Source organism: Rousettus aegyptiacus, unplaced genomic scaffold, assembly GCF_014176215.1.
Source record: "Rousettus aegyptiacus isolate mRouAeg1 unplaced genomic scaffold, mRouAeg1.p scaffold_m13_p_14, whole genome shotgun sequence".
NCBI lineage: Eukaryota > Metazoa > Chordata > Mammalia > Chiroptera > Pteropodidae > Rousettus > Rousettus aegyptiacus.
The window spans coordinates 31,169,944-31,195,749 of record NW_023416289.1 but is presented as its reverse complement, the minus strand read 5'-3'; the positions used below and the strand labels follow the sequence as shown (position 1 = coordinate 31,195,749).

Sequence of the window (25,806 nt, the reverse complement as noted above, 5' to 3'; positions counted from 1 at the left end):
CCTACTCCCTCAGCCATCCACATATGTTCTTTCATGGTTAGGGTGTTAAAGGTATTGTTTCTTCTGTTCTTTAACTGACCATCTTCTTCTAAGGGGATAGCTACAATTCCCAAGGATCAATCACTTCTGCTCACATGTCTATCTTTTTTACAGGAAAATACTTCACTAGACAGCTCATTTCATCCTGAAATGTCTTCTTGTATATTTAGTAAAATAATAAAAATGTACCTTTGCCTTGTCATATTGCATGTTTCCGTGGCAATCTCTGTCCTTTATGTGAGATAAATTTCCATGAAAGTTAAATGCCCGTATTGTTTTACCAAACTCTCCCGGGTGTGCTGGACACCGGCCTGCCTCTTCACTCTCACTTTTCCTGATCATGTAAAATGAAGGAAAGGTCACCTTCTGTTGTCAGCTGTGACACTGCACTCTAAAACAGGAGCTTTGGGCCCGTTCTCAAAATCCCGAAGAAGAGATCCGTCCATAGCATCCTCAAATCAACAGGAGAAAGGGAGAGAGAGAGCAAGAGGTCACTGAGGTATTGACTGAAGTTGTAAACTGAGTTCGACATCAGCCCTGAGCTTCTCTGCAATAGTAAAGTATGAGAACTGCATGGTCGTATGACTCTCACTCAGCTCAAAGGACAAAAAGACTTCCTCACCCAGAAGGTCACATAATTACCTAGGTCACATAGCTAGTGGGTCCCAAATGTAGGGCCTGAACCATTTGGACAGTCCCCAAACCCTCCTGCCTTGTCTGCCTGAACTTGGTACCCACTAATGACACAGAAGATGCTCTTCAAGGTTATCTGGAGGGTGGGGAGCTATCCTCCACCCAGTTACCTGAACCAGAACCCAGGACAGGAACCAGCTTTGACTCACTCCACCTTGTCCCCCTGAAGCCAGAGAAAATGACAAAACTCAAGACTGACTATCTGCCCCCAAGAGCCCAGTCCCAGTCACGTGGTCATCTGTGGCCTGGCCCCTCAGGAGCATTGCCATCCCCCAGCCCTGTTCCTTTCTCACCCACTCCTGACTGACTAGCAGTGCCCCCCTCCCCAAAACAGTCCTGCAGGGTCTGCTGGCTATGCCAAGAAGGCTTTGGTAGCATTCTCAGTGACCACCTCCCTGCAACTTTTTCTGACCATCACATCCCTGTTCCTTGTGCCTCTGCTTCCTGAACATTGGGTCACTGATTTGTGCTCAGGCCTGCCTCTCCCAACCACCCCTCAAGGACAGGTTCCAGGCATGGCTACCTTTCTGTTCTCTGTGACCGACCAGGCCTGGCCATACCACCTCTGTGGATAGAACTCAATTTTCCAAATGAGAAGGATACCCAAAGAGAAGACACAGCGCAGACATCCCAGGTAGGCCCTGGGCACAGCTGGGACCCTGCCACCAAAGGTGGGGAAGGAGCTCCCGCTGCTTCCAAATCGACAGGCTAACAGCAGCTGCACGAACCTCATCTCTCTCTGGAGGCTTGACAATAGTGTGAGCCCTCACTTTGCTTTCCTTTCTTGTACTTTTTTCAGAAAGTTTTCTCCAAATCTTTGTGATCCTTGAGTGCCTGGAAACTCAGTACTGGGGAACTCCGCACAAGAAGTGACATAAGCTTACGGGATGTTTTGATCCCGCCGAACACAAGGCCACCTACCCACAGCTTCACGGTGCAGTCGTAGGAGCCACTGAGGAGCTTTGTGTCATCCACGCAGAAGCGACAAGAACTCACAATGTGCTGGTGTCCCGTCAGAATTTTAAATGGGATCTGGAAACAGATAGACTGAATGAGTTAAGTGGGTTGCAGAATATGAGACCAATATTTTTAAAAAATCAATTGTATTTCTATACATTTGCCATGAACAATCTAGGAAAAAAAAATCTATTTCCAAAAGCATTGAAATAAGAATATATTTAACAAAAAAAGTGTGAAATTTATAGTCTGAAAATTACCAAACATTGTTAAAAGAAATTTAAAAGGACCTAAATAAATGGGAAAACATCCTATGTTCGTAAATTAGCAGACTTACTATTGTTAAGATAAAAATATACTCCACAGATTCAACACTATCCCATCAAAATTCCAGCTGACTTCTTTTTCTGAAATTGAGATAGAAACTTGCAGAATAGCCAAAACAATTTTGAAAAAGAAAAGTGGTTGGAATGCCCAAATACATGGAGACTAAATAACACATGGTTCGAAAAAGAAATCTCAGAAAAATTTTTAAATATTTTGAACTAAACAAAAATGAAAACACAAAAACTATTCAAAATTTGTGGGAAGCAATGAAAAGAGTGCAATTTATAGCACTGAATAGCATATATTAAAAAAGAAGAAAGATCTAAAATTAATTATCTAATCAACTTCCACCTTAGGAAAATAGAAACAAAGCAAATTGAATGCAAAGTAAGAAGAAAAGAAATAATAAGGATTAGAGCATTAAATCAATGAAACCAAAAATAGGAAATTGATAGATAAAATCAATGAACCCAAAAGCTGGTCTTTAAAAAGATTAATAAAATTGATAAGTCTCTGGCCAGGATAACTAAGAAAAATGAGAGAGGACACAAATTACTAATACCATAAATGAAAGAGACATAAATGATGGACACTAAAAAGATAGAATAATATAAACAGCTCTGCTCCCACAAATCTGATAACCCAAAATGAAATGAACTAAATTCAAATTTGAAATAAAGTGGACTAATTCCTTGAAAGACACCTTTTGCTAAACCTCACATGAGAAGAAATAGGTCATTTGAATAGGGCTTTATCTATTTCAGAAATTGAATCACTGATTAATAATCTTTCAAAACAAAAGCACCAGACCCAGATGGATTCACTAGTGAATTCTACCAAATACTTAAGGAAGAAATTATACATATTTTCTACAGTCTCTTTCAGAGGATATAACCAGAGGGAATACTTTCTCTTTCTGGGAGGCTAGCTTATCCTAATACCAAAACCAGACGACATCACAAAAAGAGAAAACTACAGACCAATAACTCTTATGAACAGAGATGCAAAAATTCTCAACAAATAGCAAATAGAATTCAACAATGTATACATATATCATGACCAAGTGGGAATTACTCCAGATATGCAAGGCTGGTTCAATATTCCCCCAGAATTAATGTAATCAAACACATCAATAGACTAAAGAGAAAAATCATATCATCAATAGGTGCAGGAAAAGCATTTGACAAAATCCAACATCAATTCATGATAAAAATGCTCAGTAAACTAGGAATAGAAGGGAACTTCTCATCTTAACAAAAAAAAATCTACAAAAAACCCTACAGTTAACATTATAATTAATGGTGAGAAACTCAAAGCTTTCCCACTAAGATCAAGTGCAAGGCAAAGGTGTTCCCTCTTACCAGTCATTTTCAACATTGTGCCAGAGGTTCTAGTTCATGCAATAAGACAAAAAGAGGATATGAAAGGTATAAGATTGAGAAAGAAGAAATAAAACTGTCTTAGTTCACAGATGACATTATCACCTATATAGAAAATCGAAAAGAACAAACAAAAAAAACTTCTGGAACTAATAGCAAGGTTGTAGTATACAAGATTAGTACACAGAAAGTCGATCGCTTTCCCATATTTCAGCAATTAAAAGTGGATTTTAAGTTAAAAACACAGTATCATTTATATTAGCACCAAAAAATTAAATACTTAGGTGTATAGCTAAGAAAATATGTACAAGATCTATATAAGGAAACCACAGCTCTGATAAATAAAATCAAAGAATTGAATAAATGGAGAGACATTCATGGATGGAAAGACTAAATATTGTCAAGATATCAGTTCGTCTCAACTTCATCTTCAGATTTAATGCAATCTCAATCAAAATCTCAGCTAATCATTTTGTGGATATTAACAAATGAATTCTAAAGCTTAGTGAGGTAAAAGATCCAGGAAAGCTATTGAAAGAGAATAAAGTTGGAGTGCTGACACTATTCCACTTTAAGATTTACTATAAAGTTACAGAAATCAAGATGGTGCAGTGTTGGTGAAAGAACAGACAAATAGATCAACGTAGCAGGACGGAGAACACAGAAATGGACCCACATAAATAAAATCAACTGTTCTTTGACAAAGGAACAAAGTCAATTCACTGGAAAAATGATAGTCTTTCAGCAAACTGTACTGGAACAACGTGCAAAAAATAAATAAATCTTGATACAGACCTTAAGCCCATCACAAAAATTAACTCAAAATGTACTACAGACCTAAAAGTAAAATGGAAATTTATAAAATTCCTAGAGAATCACATAGGAGAAAATCTAGATGATCTTGGGAATGGCAATTACTTTTTAGATACACAACACCAACACCACAATTCATGAGAAAAAAATTGATAAACCAGACTTTATAAAAACTTAAAATTTTTGCTCTGTGAAAAACTGTATCAAGAGAATGGGAAGAAGAAGAGACTGGGCAGAATGGCATAATGATAGAGGCTTCGTTCAGCCCTCTTGCGACCACACCAAAGGTGCAACGGAAACATGGAGCGAACAGCAGGCAAAGTCACCTGGAAGTCTAGATGAACAGAATCGCTACAACTAGGGAGACAAATAAGACATCGACTTGCGACTGTAGAAGGTAAAAGGGGGCGAAATGCGAGGCTGCTGGGTCCCAAGTGGCTGAGTGGGACAGAGGCTGGGCAGCGGCCGCCAGCAGCTGCAGACACCTTTTAAAGGGGCCATGCCCCCATGGGACTTTCACAGTGACGGACTCGCTCACTCTGTGCACCAAAGCTGGGTTGGCTGCTTGGGGGCACCAGAGACTTATACGGAGACACAGAAGTATCAGAGCAAGGGAAAGAGGCAAGGCTCTCTCCCTAGCAGAAGTCTTGGCACTATCCATTTTCTTCTGTTGAGCCTTCCCTGCTCCCAACGTGTGAACCCAACGCTGCCCCAACTGAGATGTCATCAAACAGGATAACAGAGGTTGCTCTGCCCAGAGAATTCCTTGAAACTCTGCCTCCCCCAACTTGTGACCCCACCCAAGCTACATCCAGTTGTGTCCTCGGTGAGTCCTGTGTCCCTCACTGATCAGCTCCAGGACCCACACTGGTGGCAGCTGACCTTGGTTTTTGTTGTGGCCTCTTGAAGCAACTATAAGCACAGCATCTGTGAATTGCTTGCTGAATCTTAACAGGTGGCCCTGGAGGGACACAGGCTGGGTCTAAACTTGGCCTGCAGCTGAACCCCTCTTAGGACTGTGCCACTGGATACCTACTACACAAAGCCACACTAATAAGACTGGGAGACTTAAGAGCTTTGCTTAGTACACAGAAATAGCCACAAAAAGGCAGCCAAAATGGAAAGACAAAGAAGCAGAAACACATGAGAAAACAGAACAGAGATCAAGAAAAAATGGAGTCAAGAAATCTAACAGATGCAGAATTCAAAACACTGGTTATAAAGATGTTCAATGAACTTAGGGGAAAAGTAGATGAACTCAGTGAGAACTTTAACGAAAGATAAAAACATAAAAATGGAAATGGAAATTATAAAAGGGAACCAGTCAGAAATGAAGAACACATTATCTGAGATGAAGAGCATATTGGAGGGAATTAATAGAGTGGGTAAAGAAGAGGATGGAACCACTGATATAGGGGATGGGGAAGCCAAGGACACTCAATCAGAATAGCAAGAAAAAAGAAGCAAAGAATATCATAAGAATTCGGGGAGCCTATGAGACAAAATTAAATGCAAAAATATCCGTGTCATAGGGGTACCTGAAGAAGAAAAGGGAGAACAAGAAGTTGAAGGACTATTTAAAGAACTAATGATGGAAAAATTCCCTAACCAGGCGAAGGAAATAGACATACAATTTCAGGAGGCTCAGTGAGTCCCAAGAAAAAGCAACACAAAGAGGCCCACACCAAGACTCATCATAATTAAAATGCCAAAGAGAGGATCTTAAAAGCAGTAAGAGAAAAGCAGTTAGTTACCTACAAGGGAGCACCCATAAGACTGGCAGCTGATTTCTCAAAAGAAACCATGCAGGACAGAAGAGATTGGCAGGAAATATTCAAAGTGATGAAAACCCAGGATCAACAACCAAGAATACTTTATCCAGCAAAGCTATCACTTCAAGTTAAAAGACAAAGAATTTCCCAAACAAAAATAAGCTAAAGGAATTCATTGACATCAAATATTAGTTGGAGGTACTTCTTTAAGAAGGAAGAACGTGTATTATCAAAAACATGAATAAAGACTGATAATAACTACATATCTATCAACAAGTACCTCAAATAGAAAAGAATTAAGTGCTCTAACCAAAAGATAGGGTGGCTCTTACATATGCTACCTATAAGAGACTCACTTCAGAGTTAAAGACACACATAGGCTAAAAGGAAGGGGGTGGAAAAAATATTGCCTTGATGGACCTAGAAGGTATTGTGCTGAATGAAGTAAGTCAGATAAAGACAAATATCACATGATTTTATATACATGTGGAATCTAAAGAACAAAATAAACTACAACAACAACAAAAATGGAAACAAACTCATAGATATGGGACTATTTTGAGGGCTAGTAGATGGGAGGGGATTTGGTGACGGTGAAAAGGGGCAAAGAGATTAAGAAGTACAAATGGATAGTTACAAAAGTCATGGAGATGTAAAGTGTAACATAAGGAAAATAGTCAACAATGTTGTAATAAATATGTAAGGGAGAAGAGGGGTACTAGATTTAGTGGGGCAATCACTTTGCAAGTTATATAGATCTCTAATCACTATGCTGTACATCTGAAACTTATATTGTATGCCAACTATAATTGAAAAAGAAATTCACTGAACTGTACAATGTAAATAGGAGCAACTAATTGTTTATTATATTTCAATAAAGCTGGAAAAAATTTTTAAAAAGAGAATGGGAAGACAAGCCACAGACCAAGAGCAGATATTTGTAAAAGACACATTTGCTAAAGGATTGTTATCCAAAACAGAGTCAGCCTTCCACATCGTCAAATTTTCCATCTCCTGATTCAACCAACCATGAATCAAAACTATTAAAAAAAAAAAAAAAAAAAGATTATGTTGTTCCTGGATCTGCACTATGTAGTTAGGCCTAAAATTGTTACATCTGTACTGAAAATATACAAACTTTTTTTGTCATTATTTCCTAAAAGATACGGTATAACTATTTACATAGCATTTACATTGTATTAGGTATTATAAGTAATCTAGAGATGATTTAAAGTATATGAGATATGTATATGCAACTCCTACACCATTTTACCCAGAGACTTCAGCCTCCGTGGATTTCGATATCTGAGGTGGTGGTCCTGGAACCAATCATCTGAGGATACCGTGGGAAACTGTATACAAAATACTCTCAACGCTTGCTAGGCCAATCAAGCCAAACATGCTCTCTTCTCCATGGGGGCCTGGTGTGCAACAGCAGCATCCTTGGTAGTGTATGCATGCAGCCTGTTGCTTGTATGAGTTGCCCTAAGGGACTTTGGAGACAGCCCTTTGCCAGTGGACACTCATGTCTGACCTCACACTGTCCCCAATTTAGACTCCAGAAAGGTATGCAGGGTGCCTTTGGAAAGCCAAAGGGCACAATGGCGAGGGTCCACATCAGCCAAGAAATCATGTTCACCTGCACCAAGCTGCAGAACAAAGAGCATGTGATTGAGACTCTAGGCAGGCCCAAGTTCAAGTTCCCTGGCTGCCAATAGATCCATATCTCCAAGAAGTGGGGAATTACTAAGTTTAATGCAGATGAGTTTGAAGACATGGTGGCTGAAAAGCAGCTCATCCCAATGGTTGTGGGGTCTAATACAGCCCTGCTTGTGGTCCCCTGGACAAATGGCAGGCTTTGCACTCATGAGAGTCTTGGTGCTGTCCCCTCCTTATATGCTCACCAATAAATACTACTTCTTCTGTCCAAAAAAACAAAAAACAAAAAACAAAAAAACTCTCGAAGCTCAACAATAATAAACAATAAACAACATGATTAAAAAATGGGCCAATGACCTTCATAGACGCTTCACAAGAAAGATATACAGAAAGCAAATAAGCATGTGTAAAGATGTTTCACATCCTATGTGATCAGGGATCTCCAAATTATAACAATAATAATATTTGAATAGCCAAAATCCAGAACACTGACAATATCAAATGCTGATGAGGATGCGGAGCCACAGGAACTCTCATTCAATGCTGGTAGGTATACAAAATGGTACAGCTACCTTGGGAGACAGTTTGGCAGTTTCTTATAAAATTCAACATCCTTAACATACAATCCAGCACAAAAACCTGCACAGAGATGTTTATAACAGCTTTATTCATAAGTGCCAGAACTTGGACGCAACCTTGAAGAACCTGAAGATGTCTGTCCTTCAGTAGTTGAATGGATAATAAACTATGGCACATCAAGATAATGGCATATTTTTCAATGCTGAAAAGTAATGAACTCTCAAGCCATGAAAAGACATGCAAGAAACTTAAATGTGCATTACTAAGTGAAAGAAGCCAGTCCGAAAAGACCGTATACTGTACGTATCCAAATACATGATATAATGGAAAATCTATGGAGACAGTAAAAGGGTCAGTGGTTACCAGGGGTTAAGAGGGTTAGAGGAATGAACAGGGACTTTTTAGGGCAGTGCAACTATTCACAATACCATAATGATTAGTATATGTCATTATACTTTTGTTCGAACCCATAGAATGTACAATGCCAAGAGTGAACTGTAATATTAGCTATGGACTTTGGGTGTCATTGTAGGCTCATCGATTATTCCAAATATTTCATGCAGTGGGGTATGTTGATAAAGTGGAAGCCATGCATATGTGGATATAGGGAATATTGGTAAAATCTATAAACCTTCTGCTCAATTTTTCTGTGGACTTAAAACTGCTCTAAAAAATAAAGTCTATTTTAAAAACATATGTGTATACTATTTAAAGAAACGAAGTACTGATACATTCACGACATGGACGAACCTTGAAAATATTATACTAAGGAAAAGGAGCCAGTCACAAAAGACAAAAGACTACATATTGTTTGATCCTATTTCTAGGAAGGTCCAGAACAGGCAATTCTACAGGCAGAAAGTTAATTAGTAGTGGCCTAGAGCGGGGAGGACGGCATGAGGGGAAATAGAGAATGCCTGCTAATGGGTATGGGGTTTCTTTTGAGGTTGCTGAAGTGTTCTGAAATGATTGTGGTCCTGGATGTACAACTCTGAATACACTAAAAACCATTGAACCCTACATTTACATAGGTGAATTTTTTGATATAGGAATTATACCTCAATAAGCAGTGGGGGTTTTGTTTAAAAAGAAGAAGAAGAAGAACAAGCTTGAGACGTTCCACTCTCTCCTCCCCTGAAGAAAGACGTTATATGGGGGCAAGGGGACGTGGTCCGGGATTGTGGGGTATGAAGGGAAATGAGAGAACATGGGACACAGAAAGGAAGGGTTGGGGCTCTGCCGCCAGGGGGCGTAGGCACACCAGCCAGTGGCGGGCCGGGAAGCGTGGCGCCCACGAGATGGGGACCCGTCCCGCGGTGCAGGGAGCAGCCCCGGGTGGACCATCCCCAGCTCTATGGCACGCCTTCGGCCAGCTGCCTCTGCCTCCAGGCAAGAGTCTCAGGTCTTCCCGATTTCTTTCTTTAAAAAAACAACTTCATTCTGGGAAAGCAGAGACGCAAGAAGGGGAAATCCTTTTAGCCCCATCTGGACCTTTCTGGGACCTCCTCGCAGTTTTTTCTGCGCATAGTTTTGGGGTCCATTGGGGAAAGAGAGATACCCCGAGGTGGTGCGGGGAGAGGTTCCGAACACATGGATACGTTTTCACAGGCGCTAACAAAAATGACTGTCTACTTCTTGTAAAAGCAAGTTAGTTCTTTTATATATGTAGCGGACCTTCATTTGTCCTAGGTGCCACAGGACCGAGGGGGTGTGGGTGGCGCAGGGGGCTGAACAGGTTCCCGCTCTCAGGAGCTGGGGGGCGGGGGGCGGGCAGCCATCAAATGGCCTGGACGTGGTGCCAGGTCATGGTCATGGGCGAGAGCCGTGAAGAGGCAAGTGAGAAGGCTGCTTTAGACGGCTGGGCAGGGAGAGCCTCCCTGGGGTGGAGGTGGCTGGAGCGGACCCTGACCCGAGCAGACCTGCGTCTGCCTGAAAGTTAGCAAGTCAGAGAGAAAGAGAACAGGGAGGGATATGAGCCAGATTCGAAATGGCCTGGAAGGCCACCGTCTTCATCTTTAATGTTCCAGAAAGCCAGGGGAAGGTTTTGAGACAATTTTTTAAAAATTGTGACATAGGACATTTTCATTGAGCTACACAATCACATCGATTTCACCATATAAACACCTCCAAAGTATATCGTTCTCAGTCACCGCTCCCCTCTACTTATCCTAGACTGCTCTCTTACTTGAGTTCTTAAATTTTGATTTTCTTTGCTGTTGTTGTTGTTTGCCTGAGTGTTCCCTTGAGTAACTTTTTTCTCAGAGAAAAGCATCTTTTCTGAGTTTTTGCAGCTCTGAAGAAAATGTCTTTCTGTTGCCTTTATTGGAAAATCAGCAGTTTGGCCAGGTAGAGAATTAGATCACAAACTTCCCTCTCAGAGTTTTCTAGAACTTCTCAACTTCTGTCATTCTAATGGATCATAAAACCTTAGGCCATCTAGAAACCAATATCTCTAAAATATACTAAAACCAGATGCAGAAGAGACCTAAATTTTGCCTTTATATATAAAAAAGGGGGGAGGGGTGTACATGCATGTGCTGGTAAATGGATAAAATATCTCTGTAAGGACACAGAAGAAACTAGAAACATTGTAGAGGGAAATGGGCAGTTGGGGAGCAAGGGTGCTAGGGAGACATTTAATTCTTAAAAAAAAAAACTTTTAAGTCTATCGAATTTGAATCTTGGGAATGTTCTGCTGAGAAAACAAATAAAATACAATTCCTGTTCTCTCTTTTAACTTTACTTAAAAATCAGAATAAATAGCACGACTAAAAACATAGCAAAAACACTGGCACACACTTTGCTTTTTCTTCAAACACACTTCCCCATGGAGACTGCATTTGGGGGGAAAAAGGAACAGGGACGGGACAGAGACAGACAGCCAATCGATAACCCCAGTTATGGGCCCTACTCAGAGGTCTTCCAATGGCTGGAGAAGCCTAGACCTCAGTCTGATCCCAGGCTTTTTCATGTGTGTGTGGGACAACCTTGCTCCAATCTTTGCAGTGAATGCATTCACCAGGTGTAGGTCACACTTCCCTGCAATCTTGCATTGACCTTGAAATCTCTTTCCACGTGAGCGGTCTTTCCTCACCCCACGGAGGTTTTCTTCACTGTGTCCTGCTGTACTACTTTCCTTCTCTCCACACTTCACACACATGTATGTTGGCTCTTCGGGATCTGGATCTCTCCCGCATGCTCCTTATCTTTTCTCTCATAATTATTGTTCTTTCATATATTTTTCTCTGAGTTCTCAGAAAATCTCATGAGTTTATTTTCTAATTTTGTGTTTCAGTTCTCCTCTCTCCCATTTGGGTTTGGAAATCCTCTTTTATCCCCAAGAATTCTCTGCTGGCCTTTGTTTCATCAATGTAATGCCTCTCAGATATCAAAGTAGTATTGTTAGGTTTTTATTTATCTATTTTACTTTATTATTACTCTAAGTTTTGTTACTTATGGTGCTGTTTAATGGGTTGGAAGGGCTCTTCCACTGACCCTGGGGTAGGCACTTGGGAGCGTCACCATAGGGACATTTGGGAGGCTCAGCTGGAGACTACTGGGTCTGGGTTGGGTCAGGATAGCCACTTTGGAACACAGTCCTCCTCTTCCAGGACAGCCCTATTTCCTCAGAGATGACAGTGGGGAGCCCCTGGGCCACCGTGCAGCACTTCCAAGCCTCTGCCCCCCAGGTGTGCCTCAGGCAAGTGACTGGAGCCAGGGTTTCACTGGGGGTCCTAGCAAAGCCAGATGGGTCTCTCACAGGTTTCCTGTCAGCTCATGCCCTCCCCACGTGCGGAACAAGCCACAGCCCCCACCCCCGGGGTGGTTCTGACCTTGGAGAGGGGCTCCTGGTCGCCCCAGGGCTTCTTTGCAGCCATCGGGGGCATGGGTGGTGGCAAGTCCTCGTTTAACTCCAGGGGGTTGAGGGAAGCCAGAAGCCGGCCCCGCTGCACCTCCAAGATCGACAGGTGTATTTGGGTGTAGGCCTTGACCAAGGCAGGCCAGGGCACCCTGTGGGACTCTTGTGCGCCCTCGGCTGCTGGGGTTGCTGGGACCAAGAGCGGCTGCATAGTGGATTCCTGGAGCACTGTCTTCCTGTTCTCGTCTGGGGCTTTTGGGGAGCTGGGGAAGCGCGGTGGCTGGGAAGCCATCTCTGAGCCCCGCCTGCTGGTGGCTGGCACCGGGGTCTGGCGGCAAACGGCGGCCCCACGCGCCCACACCTCCGTGCCCAGCCCTTGGAACTAACATGTCTTCCCCGGGCTCGGCCGTCTCACTGCCTTCGCTCGCTGCAGAAATAGTTACTTCCGCCCCTCGCGCGCCCCGAAAAATGGGCTTCCCGATCTGGGCACAAAAGGAACAATGCCAAGAATGTGAAAGCAGTGGTCCCATCCTCGCGACCTCCATTTGGGTCTTCCTGGCTCCCTCTCTCAGGACGATTTCCGTGTCCTCTGCCTGTGTAAGGGCTCCCGGCCAACCCCCTCATGTCAACCAACAACAGAGAAATAGGAAATAAGTTAGAGAACAGACCCTGGATGAATTAAGACGCAGCTATTAGGGGCAAGTAGACATAACATATAAGAACAAGAAGGAAATATCTGTCACAATGCCAATGACAATAACAGAGAACAAAATGTCACATCCGGTCTATAGCAATCTCACTGCTAGAAAGACTGGAGGAGTCTCTGGCCATGCCACCCTGAACGTGCCCAGTCTCTTCTGATCTCGGAAGCTAAGCAGGTTTCGGCCTGGTTAGTACTTGGATGGGAGACCACCTAGGAATACCAAGTACTGCAGGCGTAAAAAAAAAAAGAAAAGAAAAGAAAAAAAGAAAGCTTAGGTTGTCATGTCTGAATGGGTAGAAGTGCCTTTCTTCCTTTTAAAATCGTTCTCATTTTGTGATGTTACTCTGATAATGTAAAAAATGTCTGTACTTTTTTCATAGGTCTCGTCAGTGCAGATGAAGCAGCCTGAGAGCAAGGAGTGGACGCACACAGTCTCCTGCTTTTGGTCTGGGTGCCTCAGACACTTTGGTGACATCTACCTTGAGAGGCTGAGGCCGCCTGCCAGGATCGTGGCATTGTGCCACACACCGGACTCCTGCTCACCACCATCAACCCCCAGAGGAACCACACTCCCAGGGAAACCACGGGCGTCAGAAAGCAAGGGACTGTCTCCTTCTTGTGCAAGTTCTTAACTAAGTCCAACTCTCCTTATCTAGACTCTGCTTACAAAACCATAGAAAGTCTTCACTTTTCACTTCTGTTTTAAAATTTCAGGAAAAAAAATCATGAATAAAAAAATTTCATTTTAATTAAACTGTACAGTCTGAATTTTTTCCTTGACACTAAAATTAAAAATAGAAAGCAATTTTTGCAACCTTCCAAGAGAGCCTTTGCAATGTCAAGGCTTAAAAATTATTTTACAGCATGAATGTACATATAAATACAATCTGTACAATGTATTAACTGAGGACTCAATGAGTTTCCATCCTGGAGGCGATCTGGTACAAGGACTGGCCAGGGCGGAATTCAATTACTGCCTCCTTAGCGGAAGACGTTTCAGCCTGGAAAAAGAAATAAAAGTGAGAGAGAAGGAAAGTTAGATACAAACTGAAAAACCAGACAGCTCAATTCTATTAGGCTTCACTGTTCTATATCACTGAGATGTAGGGGTTCTTTTTAATTGCAGCTAGCTTACACACCCTAACCGATACTATTTCCTATCCATTTGGAGAAAGATAAATGAGATGCCTACCCTATTCTGTTTGAAAAAAAAAAAAATCCAAATATATTAAACAAAAACAAAACTATAAAAGCATGAGAATTGCATGCGTGTGTGTAATAAAAAACCTTAAAAAACAAAAATGTAAAACAGACCAACAAAGAATATTGGTAAAGTTGAGTCCACCAAAACTTAGTTTCTATACAACAAAGGTAGTTAAAATCATATGATAGGTATCACAGTAACACAAAAAGGATTAATATCCAGAATTATTATTTTTATCCCTAAAAATCAGCAAAACAGTACCTAAAAACCAGTAAAAGAAACAATCTAACAGAAAACAGAATATTGTGCAAAAGACATGAGCAAACTATTCACAAAAGAGCACATGGCAAAGACTGAGACACATAGGAAAGGATGCTCAACCTAACTAACAATCCGGGAAACGAAAATTAAAATGAGATGCCATTCTTTACCCATCATACTGGCAAACATTTTTATACTGTTTGTAATTGATATAACAGCTGCTTCCATAATTTAAACTGATACAGCCACTTTTGGAAATAACTGGGCAGTATTTATTCATTCTAAATGTTCATATCTTATAGATTTATGCTACATAAAATTATATTTAAAATGCATAACAAAATGTGTGTATATGTATGTTACATGTGTCTGGTTATTCAAAAAATTCTTCAAAGTTACATATAAAAGTGACGGCTGAAGTTACTGTGGAAAGAGGAGAGGTTTGGGGAATTGGTCAGGGGCCAGTTTATGTTTTATCTCTAAGGTATGAACTTTCACAATGATAATATATTCACATATTATTTATGTAATTAAAAATTAACTTTTTTAAAAAGCCTAATATGCAAATGTATCATTTCTGACATTTGCCTCTAAGCAAATATAAGATTTTAATAAGCCTTTGAAAGGTCTCTGAAAACCACTGTCTCCTGTTGCCCACCGTCTCAGCAGTTCCTGGGGTGACATGTCTGCGGTCCCTTCTTCATCACTCTGGCTGTCACTGCCGTCTGTACTCTCAGAACTACTACTTTTCTCTGATTTTTTATTCTTTTGCTTGCCTTTGTGTTTGTGCTTCCGGTGTTTCTTTTTCTTTAAAAAAAAAAAAAAAGTAGTTGTTAGTGGTGGACAAAGACACACACACATACATGTTTCCCTCCCTAATTCAGGCTAATGAGACATTTGATAGCTAGAGTTATTTAAAAACGAAAACAAAAAATCTCATTTGGATTGAGCTTGAATTTAGTATGAGACAGGCCAGGAGCATACAGCTGTGCACTCTCTCCACCCGCACACACTCACAGAAATGACCCTCTGGTGACGCACAGCAGAACCAGAAGGATATAGGCAGGATATTGTCTTGACACTCAGCCCCCATCTTATCCAAGGTGACCCCTGCCACCTCCCATGAACCTGACTGGTCCATTTTGATAGGCATATGTGATAAACTGCACATCAGGATGGCAACTGCCCTAGAAATGCACAAAGAAGAAACTGGTACGAAATCAGAGGAAAGCATGTACACTGCTAAGAAACAAACAAATTTGATTTTTGAACCTGTCAGCACCGATTTTTTTCCTTTCTCTACAAGAGAACTTTTCTTACCTTCTATGCTCAGGAATCTTTTTTTCTGATAGCCAATAAGGGAACTATTTCTAATTGATCCAAATACTGCCCAGAAGACTTTGGGTATCTGACACTAACATTAACTGAATTAAAAGCCTGTGCCTAACTGAAAAGACATGGACAATGAAATGAGGGATGTCAACAGTGAACACACACTACTCGTTCAGGTTTCCTTCACTTCAAATGGCAAGCTAGGGACCAACATCTCTATGTATGATGACGACGAAGTAGTTGAGAAGTGTTCAAAAGAATACCTTCAATAATATGGAATGAATAATTAAATAAAACTGTTTCATTATTTGAAACTCAACCATTATTCGAAGACACTTAAATGTCCTTCTTCATACTTTTTAATGCTTACAACTTAAAATTTTTCAAAGTACAACCAAACAAGTTTAAATAGTCTGGCTGAATAAAAACAAAGTTCTGAAAATTGAGAGTTTGCATTGAATGTCTAGTCCACACTTCTGTCAGGGTGTAGAGGAGCCCACGTGCCCTCATCCTGGCAACAAGATGCTCTCTTTGATGGGCTTCACGTGTCACTTCTGGGGGTCTGTCTGGACGACAGAAGCAGGGGAATCAGATCCCATACCCTGATCCTGGGACACTCAGAAGTTACTCACCTTCTCTCTCCTTCGTCTGTGTTCTTTCTTGGTCTTATGTTTTTCTTTGTTCTTTTTATGTTTCTCTTTTTGAGGAGCCTCAAGTGTCTGACGGGCATCTAAAATACAAATGTAATAAGCACATGAACTATAGGGGAAAATAAAGGCTAATTTATTGGATTAGGAATGTGCCTTGATGTTCAACATTAAGGTAGAACTCCTGCCCTACCTCACTGATAAATGAATGGATTAGCACATTCTATGTTAGCTCTATATTTAGAAACTGCAGAAACCTCAACATAAGACCTGTGTGACCCAACTAGTATCTGGTACAGCCTTTTCCATCAGATGACATCAGATGAAGATAAAGTCAGACAGAATACCAATAAACCTTTTGTAATTTAACATCCTCAGCAAGCTCAGAGACAAACCAGAGTCTGAACCTCAGCTCTGCAGCCAGCTGTGATCTTTGGCGTGTTGCTTAACCTCTCCGAGACTCAGTTTCTCCTTCTATAAAAAAGGGATAACAAAAATCCCTGTCTTCTTAGGGACATAGAGAGGGTTGGATAGGACCACACACATGAATCCCATAGCTCCTCTCACATCATCCTCTCTTTACAAAAGCACATTCGACATGAATTTGTATTATCAGAGGAAACACTAAAAACTAGCACCAGAGCAACATAATACATGTAATCATTAAAATGACAAGTTGCAGGCACCTGAATTCTCCACCTCCAAATACCGACCAAAATGTTTTTAAGGTTGTTCATTTCCAGGTACTCAAATCAGCAAAACGTCACAGTAACAGAAATAGTATAAATCATTACATCACCTTTTTCCATCTAAAGAAAAATTCTAAGGTGATTCAAAAGTGTGGATATTTTCCAAACCCAGTTAAGAGTTGCTTACAGTTTTCTAGTTACATAGTTTGGTCAAATATTTCAAAAACTGACTTTCCCAAACTGTTTTTTTTTTTTTAATGTTAGTGTTGGGAAAACCATTTCTCCTCAATAGACCAAAATAAGTTATTAACGACTACAAGGATATCAAGGACAGTCTGGGAAATGGTATAACTAATTTAGCTTTCAAGAGCTGACACACTTATTAAAGATTTGAATAACTAAAGCAAATAAGAAATACATTCACTGCAATTTTTCAACACTTTACACTTTTATTCCTCTCTGCTTCTTATTTCTTTGAAGGCTGGATTAATTAACCAAATCAATATGTATATGTGGACAATATAGAAAACTATAAAGTAGGTAACAGACTTAGGTGTTATTTATATACCTGGGCCATGTCTTCAGATGTTTGTTAACCTAGTCTTCAAACAGGTGAGAAACTAGTCTAAACATTTTAAGGAGAGATGTCAATTTCAGGTAGCAGTGAATAGGAGCTATTAACAGTTATTAGGGGAGGAGGATGGGCTGTATCTACTTCTGAAAGAATTGATTTTATTTTATTTGCTATACTAGCGAAAGTATAAAAAGTCTTACAGTACCCTTCTCCCCGCAATTCCCCTTCCATCTTTGTGTCCTAGACTTTTGCTTCTCTTTTCTATAAGTGACAACATTCAAGATACTTAGGGCTCTATTGTTAAGTATCTGAAATTTAAAAAAAAAAAAAAAGGGTAAAGGTCTCTGAGCCTATAAAGCAATAGCTATCATTTAGGCACTAGGTGGAGTAATAATGAGTTTCAAAATGTGGCTGAGAACAGAAAAACCAGAAACAAATGTATATATTTGGTTGGCCTCATGTTGGATTAGAAGGGTGGGCGTAACACAGAGTTGTCCTGTCTCAGGGGAGACTCTGGTACCAATGTAAACAGGTGAACCAAGGAGCTCTCTACTCACTGGGGCAGAAGACAGGAGGCAGCCGTGGGCCGAACTCTTCTCTTTCATCTATCTGCATCTTTTGTATCAGGAAGGAAGTTGCAGGCTCCTGGGGGCGCGGCTCGCTAGCTGAAAAAAACCAGGGTATTTCATGTATTTGCCAAAAATTAATGTGTTTGCATCTCTAATAAATGTCTGTTACCACCAGCAAACATGTGTTTCTCTTCACCACTTTGCTTAACTAGCTCATGCCAGGTGCTGAGGACATAGCAGTGAACACGCAGACCTGATCTCCAGCCTCATGGGCATCACAGCTGGGAAGACGGTCACACGAGGATGCCTGCAACCAAGTGCACCAGTGGCTGTAATGTAAGGGTATGTAGAGCACACACTCTGGATCACCTACTGTGGCCTGAAGTGTTCAAAGATGTCCTCAAGAAAGGACCATCTGAGAAAAATAAAACTTACAAACAGGGATATAAGCCTATGTTCTGGCTCAGAAGGCTTAATTTCACTCAAATTATCAAAGAGGAGAAAAACTAGATATAAACAAATTATGTTCACATTAATAATCTCATTATTTAAAACAGATGACTATATTTTTAGATAGAAGAGTTAAAAGTGAGAAAAGTCTGAAAAAATATGCATCAAGAGTGTTCACAGTGGTTATCTCTGGGAAGTAGGATTCCAAGGGACTTAAGCTTTCTATATTTTTCTACTTATAAAATTCAAGTATATAAAATTTTGTAATAAAATACAAGTTTGGTTTCTTCCACAACAATAAGAAATAGACTGACATTTGCAATCACCTAAGAAGATACAATATTTTGTACCATTATGTAACTTTTTGGTTAAAGACCCTCAAAAATTGTACACAAGTCCACCACGGGCTGACAGAGGCAGGCAGAATACTCTAAGACTGAAATGAGAAATTCTGACTACCTATCCAAGCATCTGAAAGGGCTCCTACCATTGCAAGCACCAGACAGCCTCCTTCCTTATGTCAAAACTCCTGACTTGGGTAACCGGAACAAGCAGGACAAGCTGCTAACCAAATGTCAGACTCACAGTAATGAGAACAGACCCCATCTACCCCATCTATGGAACAGGCAGTGCTTATCTGATGGTTGATCCAGAGCATACAAAGTGCTCTACGTAGAGGAAATCAGGAAGACGCCTTTATATTTCATGACCAAATGTTATCCGGTAATCAATCCTAGCACCGCCTCATCAACTAGGTTTAAAAAAAAAAAAAAAGCTATTTTTTTAAAATGAAAACTTTACTACCAGGGTAAGTAGGAAATTCAGCCAGGGTAAGTGGAAAAATCAACATTATTGAACATAGCTATCCTAAAAATATACCAGATAGAAAAAATGGAACCCTGCTCTACCCCAATTAAAATGTAAAAGGTTAAGACATCATTTATTGCTAATTGTCCCAGTTTAAAATTACACACTAAACAAAGCAGCAGTCTCTTTAGAAATATCATCCTTCTTTAGATCCCAAAGTCTGCAGTACTGACGTACTGTGTGCCACAGCTGATGTTTCCACCAAGTCGGTCTCTTGGGAACTTTTGAAGTCGGCCTCCCCAGTACCCTCCTGATCATCCTCGCTGTCACCCTGCTCATCCTCAGAGGATGAGGACTTTTCTTCGGAGGAGCTGGCAAAGATGGCCTTGAATAAGTCCATGGATGGGCGGCTACCTTCTCCATCAGTCTGTGAATCCACATCTTTGTTTACCAGCTGTATTAACAGTGAAATAAGAGTCAGAAATGAAGAAGCAAGAGTGAAAGAAGCAAAACATTCTAGAACACACACACACACACACACTCTCTCTCTCTCTCTCTCTCTCTCTTTCTCTCTCTGATGTTTATGCTCAGGTACTTGGTCTCTATTCCCATATACTACCTAACTAAACAATGATCACTCACACTGCACTTATTTTTGTGCTGTTTCTGATTCAATAACTGCAGAATGTGTTGAATGGCAAAAGCAGCTAAAATTTCCCATGGAACTAGGTCATTAATCAGAATTGCAGAGGACTCAAAAATATGTAGTAGGAAATAGCACAGTGCCTCTGGACCTTCTTCAAGAGTTTATCCAATGCAATGAAGACTGTCTACTAATATGAAAATGCTGAAGAGAATGCTGAGCCCTCCATACAATGGAGAGGGAGCCAGGAACCTGCTGATAAAATGGCCACAGAACTTCCCTTTGCAATGACACATCACCCTTCCTAAAAGAAGTCCGGATATGGACAGTCATATTAACCAAATAAAGAGGCAGTAACTTTGTACACATTCGGTTCAATAAACAAAAAGTAAAGGTATGAAGAAGACACTGCTCCCACCTTCCAACAGCTTACCACCAGAAAGACACTAGGTACGATAATGTGCTAAGCAATACAAGAGAGCCCCAGGACCGGGATCAGGAGCCCCAGGATCAGGATTCACTTAGTCATTCCATTTTACCACTGGAGAACCCGAGTCAGAGATGAGAGCCTGTGTCAGTGATGCACCCATGGTAAGCGCCATGGATCTGGACTCTACGACCCAGATCTCCATGCGCTCAGCCAGGGGTCACTCCCCCAGACCACACCACCTCCAATTTATAGAGCAAAGTTACAAATACTCACATGACGAAAACTGATACAAGACAGTGGCATTTATGGTTTTAAAGAAGATAAGGAGGAAAAGTATACCAATCCTCACTAAAAATAACCTTGGAGGGTACCTTGGAGAAAGGACTGATTCTAGTGCTGGAGCTGAGAATTAATAAGAGAAGCCCAGAAAATCTTACTGTGCCAGAATGCAAGGACGTGCTCAGAGAGTAAGAGGAAGTAAGAGGAATATAGCAAAAGGACACAGAAGCCAACCTGAAGGGGCTCCGTTTAGCCAAACTAGGACCATTTGAGCAGTAAAATAAATAATGATAGCACCAAATTTATCCATTAGGATAAAAGAAGAAACCATGAGTCCACAGTGATATAAAGAAATAGTTTGATGAGAAACAGAGTATTTATATTTAAAGCTCTTAAATATTTTTAAAAAATAATTAAGTAAAAAATGAATTTAAAATGAATAAATAAAAGTACTTATTAATTAGAAAGGTGAAAAAACTAACTTTACAGTGAGAAATCCTGGCAGGCACCACCTTGCTCAAAGTGAATATCACCAGTCATGGGACAAATCAACATCCTGCTGCTGGAATCAATGACAGGATCAATGAGAGCACGGCAGCATCCCTTCTGAGAAATTCCTGCCAAAGATGCAGAACCGATGAATCTAGTCATGAGGAAACATCAGATAAGCCCAAACTGGGGGACATTCTGTAACACAGTGGCCTGTATCTTCAAAAGTATCAAGATCATAAAAGTCAAGGAAAGACTGAAGAACTGTCCCAGGCTGAAGAGAATAAGGAGATTGACAGCTAAATGCAACAAGTGATGCTGAACTGCATCCTTTTTGCTATAAAGGACATTATTAGTACAACTGGTAGAACTTGAATGGGTTCTGAGGATTAGATCACAATAACATATCAATGTTAATCTCCTAATTTTGATAGATATACTGTGATTATACAGGAGGATGTCCTTTGAAGGAAAGACAGGGGTGATGGGGCGTCTGGCTGGCAACTTGTGCTCGAGTGGTTTAGGAAAAAATGATCTATACTGTATTTAAATTTTTGAGATTGGTTCAAAAAAATTTTTTAATCATACAAAAAGTCGAAAGAAAAAGCCCTACACTGAAGCACAGGAAATCATGGTAACAATTCCTAGAAAAGTCATGAATCATATATATTTATACCAAAACACAGATGCCAATGTTACATGGGCAATAAACTGAATGAGTTGGCTGATTTCTGTGTTCAGACCGTTCTGGCTTTTAATGATGTCTAGATTATTAAATGTACAAGCAGAACTGATATAAGTACATGAAATATTCTACTCTTAGAAATTTTTTTCTATTTTTTTCCAGAATGTAATAGGAGCTGTAATAGAATTAAATGACAGCAATGACACACACCAAATATACAGTATCTATGTTTTTGAAGCTCCCTCACCGCACCCCCACACCTTACACCAAAAGGTGTGTTCGCTCAGAAAGTTTCCAAAGAAAAAATATTAAATAGCCCAGAGAGGGGAAGAGACCTTCCTAAGGTCACATGGCTAATAAATTAAAAAGCAAGAACCAAGACTTCCCAGGCAAAAGTACCCAAATACTATCTCAATAGGTTTTTGAGACAATCAGAAGGCTTTCTAATCTAATGACCATATCACAGAGCCAGAATCCATGAGTAGGGTTTTATGTCACTGAATTGAATCTCACTGCTTTTTCCCCCTTCCTACCCTTCTGCCACTTGACTCCAGCTGCAGAGAAAGTCACAGGAAGTATAAGGCAGAGCAGGGAAACAAAAGTCCTAGGTTTCTGACTGGAGGATGCAAGGGGGAGCCCACAGACTCGAAGTGTCAGGAAGATCAGGAAGGAAGAACTGAAGAGGGTGATGCTATAAAGTGCTCTATGAGTCCTCTGAGCTATGCTTGCATGGGTCTGACTCTAAGCAGCAAACCGAAGTCTTTGATAACAGAACCATGGGGTTAACTACCAGCAAGGTCCCAGAGCAGCCTTGGGAAGTATACGTGCAGGGAAGGTCTGAACACTACTATAAAGGCTCTGAAGACTGGAATGACTTTTGAATCACAGCCCACAGAACATGGGTTGCAACTGCAACTTGAACCTAACTAGGTCGAGTGCCTGCTTTAGCAAAACAAAACTGAATGAAAAACCAATGTTCTCCTTAGAATTTGGACAAGACCCAGGGTCCCATGACATACTATTCAAAATGTCCACAATACAATCCAAAATGGCTTGATATTTAAACAACCAGGAAAAATCTCAACTTGCAAAAGACAATATTTATATGCCCTTTTGGTCTCAAGATTATGGCCAGAAGGATATCAAGGTCACCAAGAATAATTTGGAGGTTGTCAAGGACTTGTTTTAAAGTGTTTTCAAGTCTGATCAAGAACCCTAATATTTAGAAACAAATAAGAAGATGTGAATATTAAGATATATTAAAATGGATACTAAATATTATTCAAGTATTACAAAAGAAGGCAGGAAAGGAGAAAAAGAGGAACAAAAAAGAGTGAGAACAGACAAAACAAATAATAAAACTGTAGACCTAATTCAAATATATCAACGAATTACATTAAACACAAATAATCAAAACACAAATTAATGTATACTTGAAACTAATAATAAAAAAAGAAAAAAATCATGAAACTATCATCATAAATCATCACGGATAAAAAAACACACAAATTAAAACATAGATTATCACATGTATTTTTTAAAAGACCCAATGACAATGACCTGTTTATAAGAACCCACTTTAAATATAATGAAATAGGTAGGTTAATAGGATGGAAAAATATATACTATACAAATTACTAAGGATAAAGAGTGATATTACATAATGATAAGAATCAATTCACCAAAAAATAATAGTAATCCTAAATAGAGTATACATCTAAGAAGAGAGTTTTGAAATACCTAAAGCAAAAACCACTTTGGAATACAGTTCGGTAGTTTCTTATAAAGTTAAATCTAAAAGTAAATATTACCCAGCACTCTTACTACTAGAAATTTACCTTAGGAAAATGAAAACTTATGTCTACACAGAAATCTGCACCTAAATGTTCATAGCAGCTTTATTTATAATAGCCAAAATCTGGATATAACCATATGTCCTTAAAGAATGAACAAACCAACCAACTGTGGTACACCGAGGCAATAAAATAGTATTCAGCAATAAAAAGGAATGAACTTTTGAATCACAGCCCACAGGACATGGGTTGCAACTGCAACTTGAACCTAACTGATACATGCAAAATACTGATAAATCTCAAAGGTATGATGCTGAATGAAAGAAGCCAGGCTCAAAAGGCTATATATGTATACTGCCTGATTCCATTCACACAAAACCCTAGAAAGAGCAAAACTATAGAGACAGAGATCAAGGGTTGACTGGGACTTAGGGTAAAGAGGGAGTATGACTACAAAGGGACAGCATGAGGGAGTTATTTTTGTGTGTGTGTGGGGGGGGGTTGTATTATGCATCCTGATTGTGGTAGTGATTAAATGTATCTACATATGTGTAAAAACTCCTTGAACTGTACATCAAAAAAAGTTGATTTTAATGTAGGTTAATTTGAAAAGTAAAATAAAAATTTTAAATGAAGCTAAGAAATAAAACCAACTTTTTATTAAGTTCAACTTTTAACTATTAAAAGAGTAATTTTTTAAAAAACTCAGTGGATGTTTTCTCAGTAGTCTCCACAAAAAAGAATACTTGTTGCTTGAAAAATTACATTTTCCAATACAAATATATTGAATTTTGTTTCAATGGTTGATGCTAAGTGAAAGCCATTCTAGGCAGAGAAGTTTATAACCTCCCTTCAAATGATGTAAGCTATGATTCAAATTGTCGGACTGTAGAACAGGTGTTGGCAAACTACAGGCCAAATCCAACCTGCTGCCTGTTTTTGTAAATAAAGTTTTATTGAAACATAGATGTACCCAATTGTTTTCATACTGCCTTTGGTTCCTTTCACACCCAACAGCAGAGTTGAATAGTAACAGAGATTATGGCTCACAGAGCCTATAATATTTAATATCTGGCCCTTCATAGAAAATGTGCCGACCCCTGCTAGTGGGTAATGAAAAAGCATCACCATGGAGAAAGTTAAAGGCCAGAGCCAGCCTGGCAAAGAGAATCTGCAAGCCCCAAATACCTTATCTGATAGTGGTTCTTTCACATGCTCTTCCTCTTTGTTTACTAATGGACTGGACTCTTGTTTAGGTGGACCAACTTTTGATCTAGCCAAACTTAAGAATTCACTAATGGAATCATCTTTCTTTTCTTGTTTAGATGTATCCCATCTGGATGCTTTTCTTGATTCTGAAACATAGGATATAGACATAATATCAGAATTAGCAAACAAACAAGTTCTTCCTTACAGTTCTTTAATTCATTCAAGAGCATCATTCAACCTACTTTAGGCCAGGCACTGTGCAAAGTGATAGGGATGTGGCAGATGCTGAGGTAGAGTCCCAACCCCACAGTATACATCTGGACCATTACAACATAAGCTAAAGTATTCATATGAGCAATTCTCTTAATGGAGAGAGAGTTAGCACTGTGTGTATCCTCAGGATTAGATGACCCTTTATTTCTGTCCTCCCAACAGGCTAGAGGTTGAGACCACGCTCAGCACAAGGACCTGAGGAAGTCTCCTACTCACTGTCGGGACCTCGGTGCTGTGGTACTTTTTCACTTGATGTTTGAGTCGTAGGCAAGGAAGTTGTCTCTGGGAGTGTCAGAAAGTTGAAGACTGAGTATTTGTCACGTTTCACTCTTGGTAAGCCAACTAAAGTTGAGCTGGAGGTTGAAAAGAAAATATGTATCTATAATGTTAATAACAACTATGAGAAGCAAATCCAGTTCCTATAAAGCTTACCATCTCACGTGTTTCACCAGTAGCTCTTCTACTTGGCTAAAAAGATCCCCTAAGATATTTTCACTTCTCTAAATAGTTTAAGAATTTATAATGGGTAACTTGAGGACTCATTATTTTTTTTCCTTATTACAGTAAGAACCAGGATTTAACTTTGAAGAGGGATTTCCATGGAGGAAATGTTCCACTGATAAAAAACACAGTTGACCCTCGAACAACATGAGTTTGAACTATGTGAGTCCACTAATACATGATTCTTTTTT

The 25,806-nt window shown here is 40.0% G+C and overlaps 2 protein-coding genes, 1 non-coding gene and 1 pseudogene across 4 annotated transcripts in view; 2 read left to right on the top strand and 2 right to left on the bottom strand.

Annotated features, from left to right (window-relative positions):
* The window catches only part of WDR88 (WD repeat domain 88), a 39,927-nt gene extending 27,034 nt beyond the window's left edge, over positions 1-12,893 (bottom strand). The window contains exons 1-3 of the mRNA XM_016133222.2: positions 12,052-12,893; positions 1,654-1,764; positions 403-491 (exon numbers count right to left, since the gene is read on the bottom strand). Of these exons, the coding sequence (XP_015988708.2) occupies positions 403-491; positions 1,654-1,764; positions 12,052-12,369 (518 nt within the window). The 5' untranslated portion in view covers positions 12,370-12,893. The remainder of the gene's footprint in view (positions 1-402; positions 492-1,653; positions 1,765-12,051) is intronic.
* LOC118611541 lies at positions 7,357-7,487 on the top strand. Its single transcript, XR_004954501.1, has one exon. It is a non-coding gene; the product is annotated as a small nucleolar RNA SNORA70 (small nucleolar RNA).
* Positions 12,894-12,896: 3 nt separating the features above from the next.
* On the top strand, positions 12,897-13,015 carry LOC118611902 (annotated as a pseudogene).
* Positions 13,016-13,503: 488 nt separating this feature from the next.
* The window catches only part of GPATCH1 (G-patch domain containing 1), a 35,851-nt gene continuing 23,548 nt past the window's right edge, over positions 13,504-25,806 (bottom strand). Inside the window, exons 14-20 of one of the 2 annotated variants that reach the window (XM_016133256.2) lie at positions 25,331-25,467; positions 24,821-24,987; positions 19,551-19,767; positions 18,045-18,152; positions 16,210-16,307; positions 14,904-15,052; positions 13,504-13,781 (exon numbers count right to left, since the gene is read on the bottom strand). In XM_016133256.2, coding sequence (XP_015988742.2) covers positions 13,751-13,781; positions 14,904-15,052; positions 16,210-16,307; positions 18,045-18,152; positions 19,551-19,767; positions 24,821-24,987; positions 25,331-25,467 — 907 coding nt within the window. In that variant the 3' untranslated portion in view covers positions 13,504-13,750. Of the gene's footprint in view, positions 13,782-14,903; positions 15,053-15,262; positions 16,308-18,044; positions 18,153-19,550; positions 19,768-24,820; positions 24,988-25,330; positions 25,468-25,806 lie in introns of those variants that run through there. The other variant, XR_004954266.1, reaches the window with a different exon arrangement.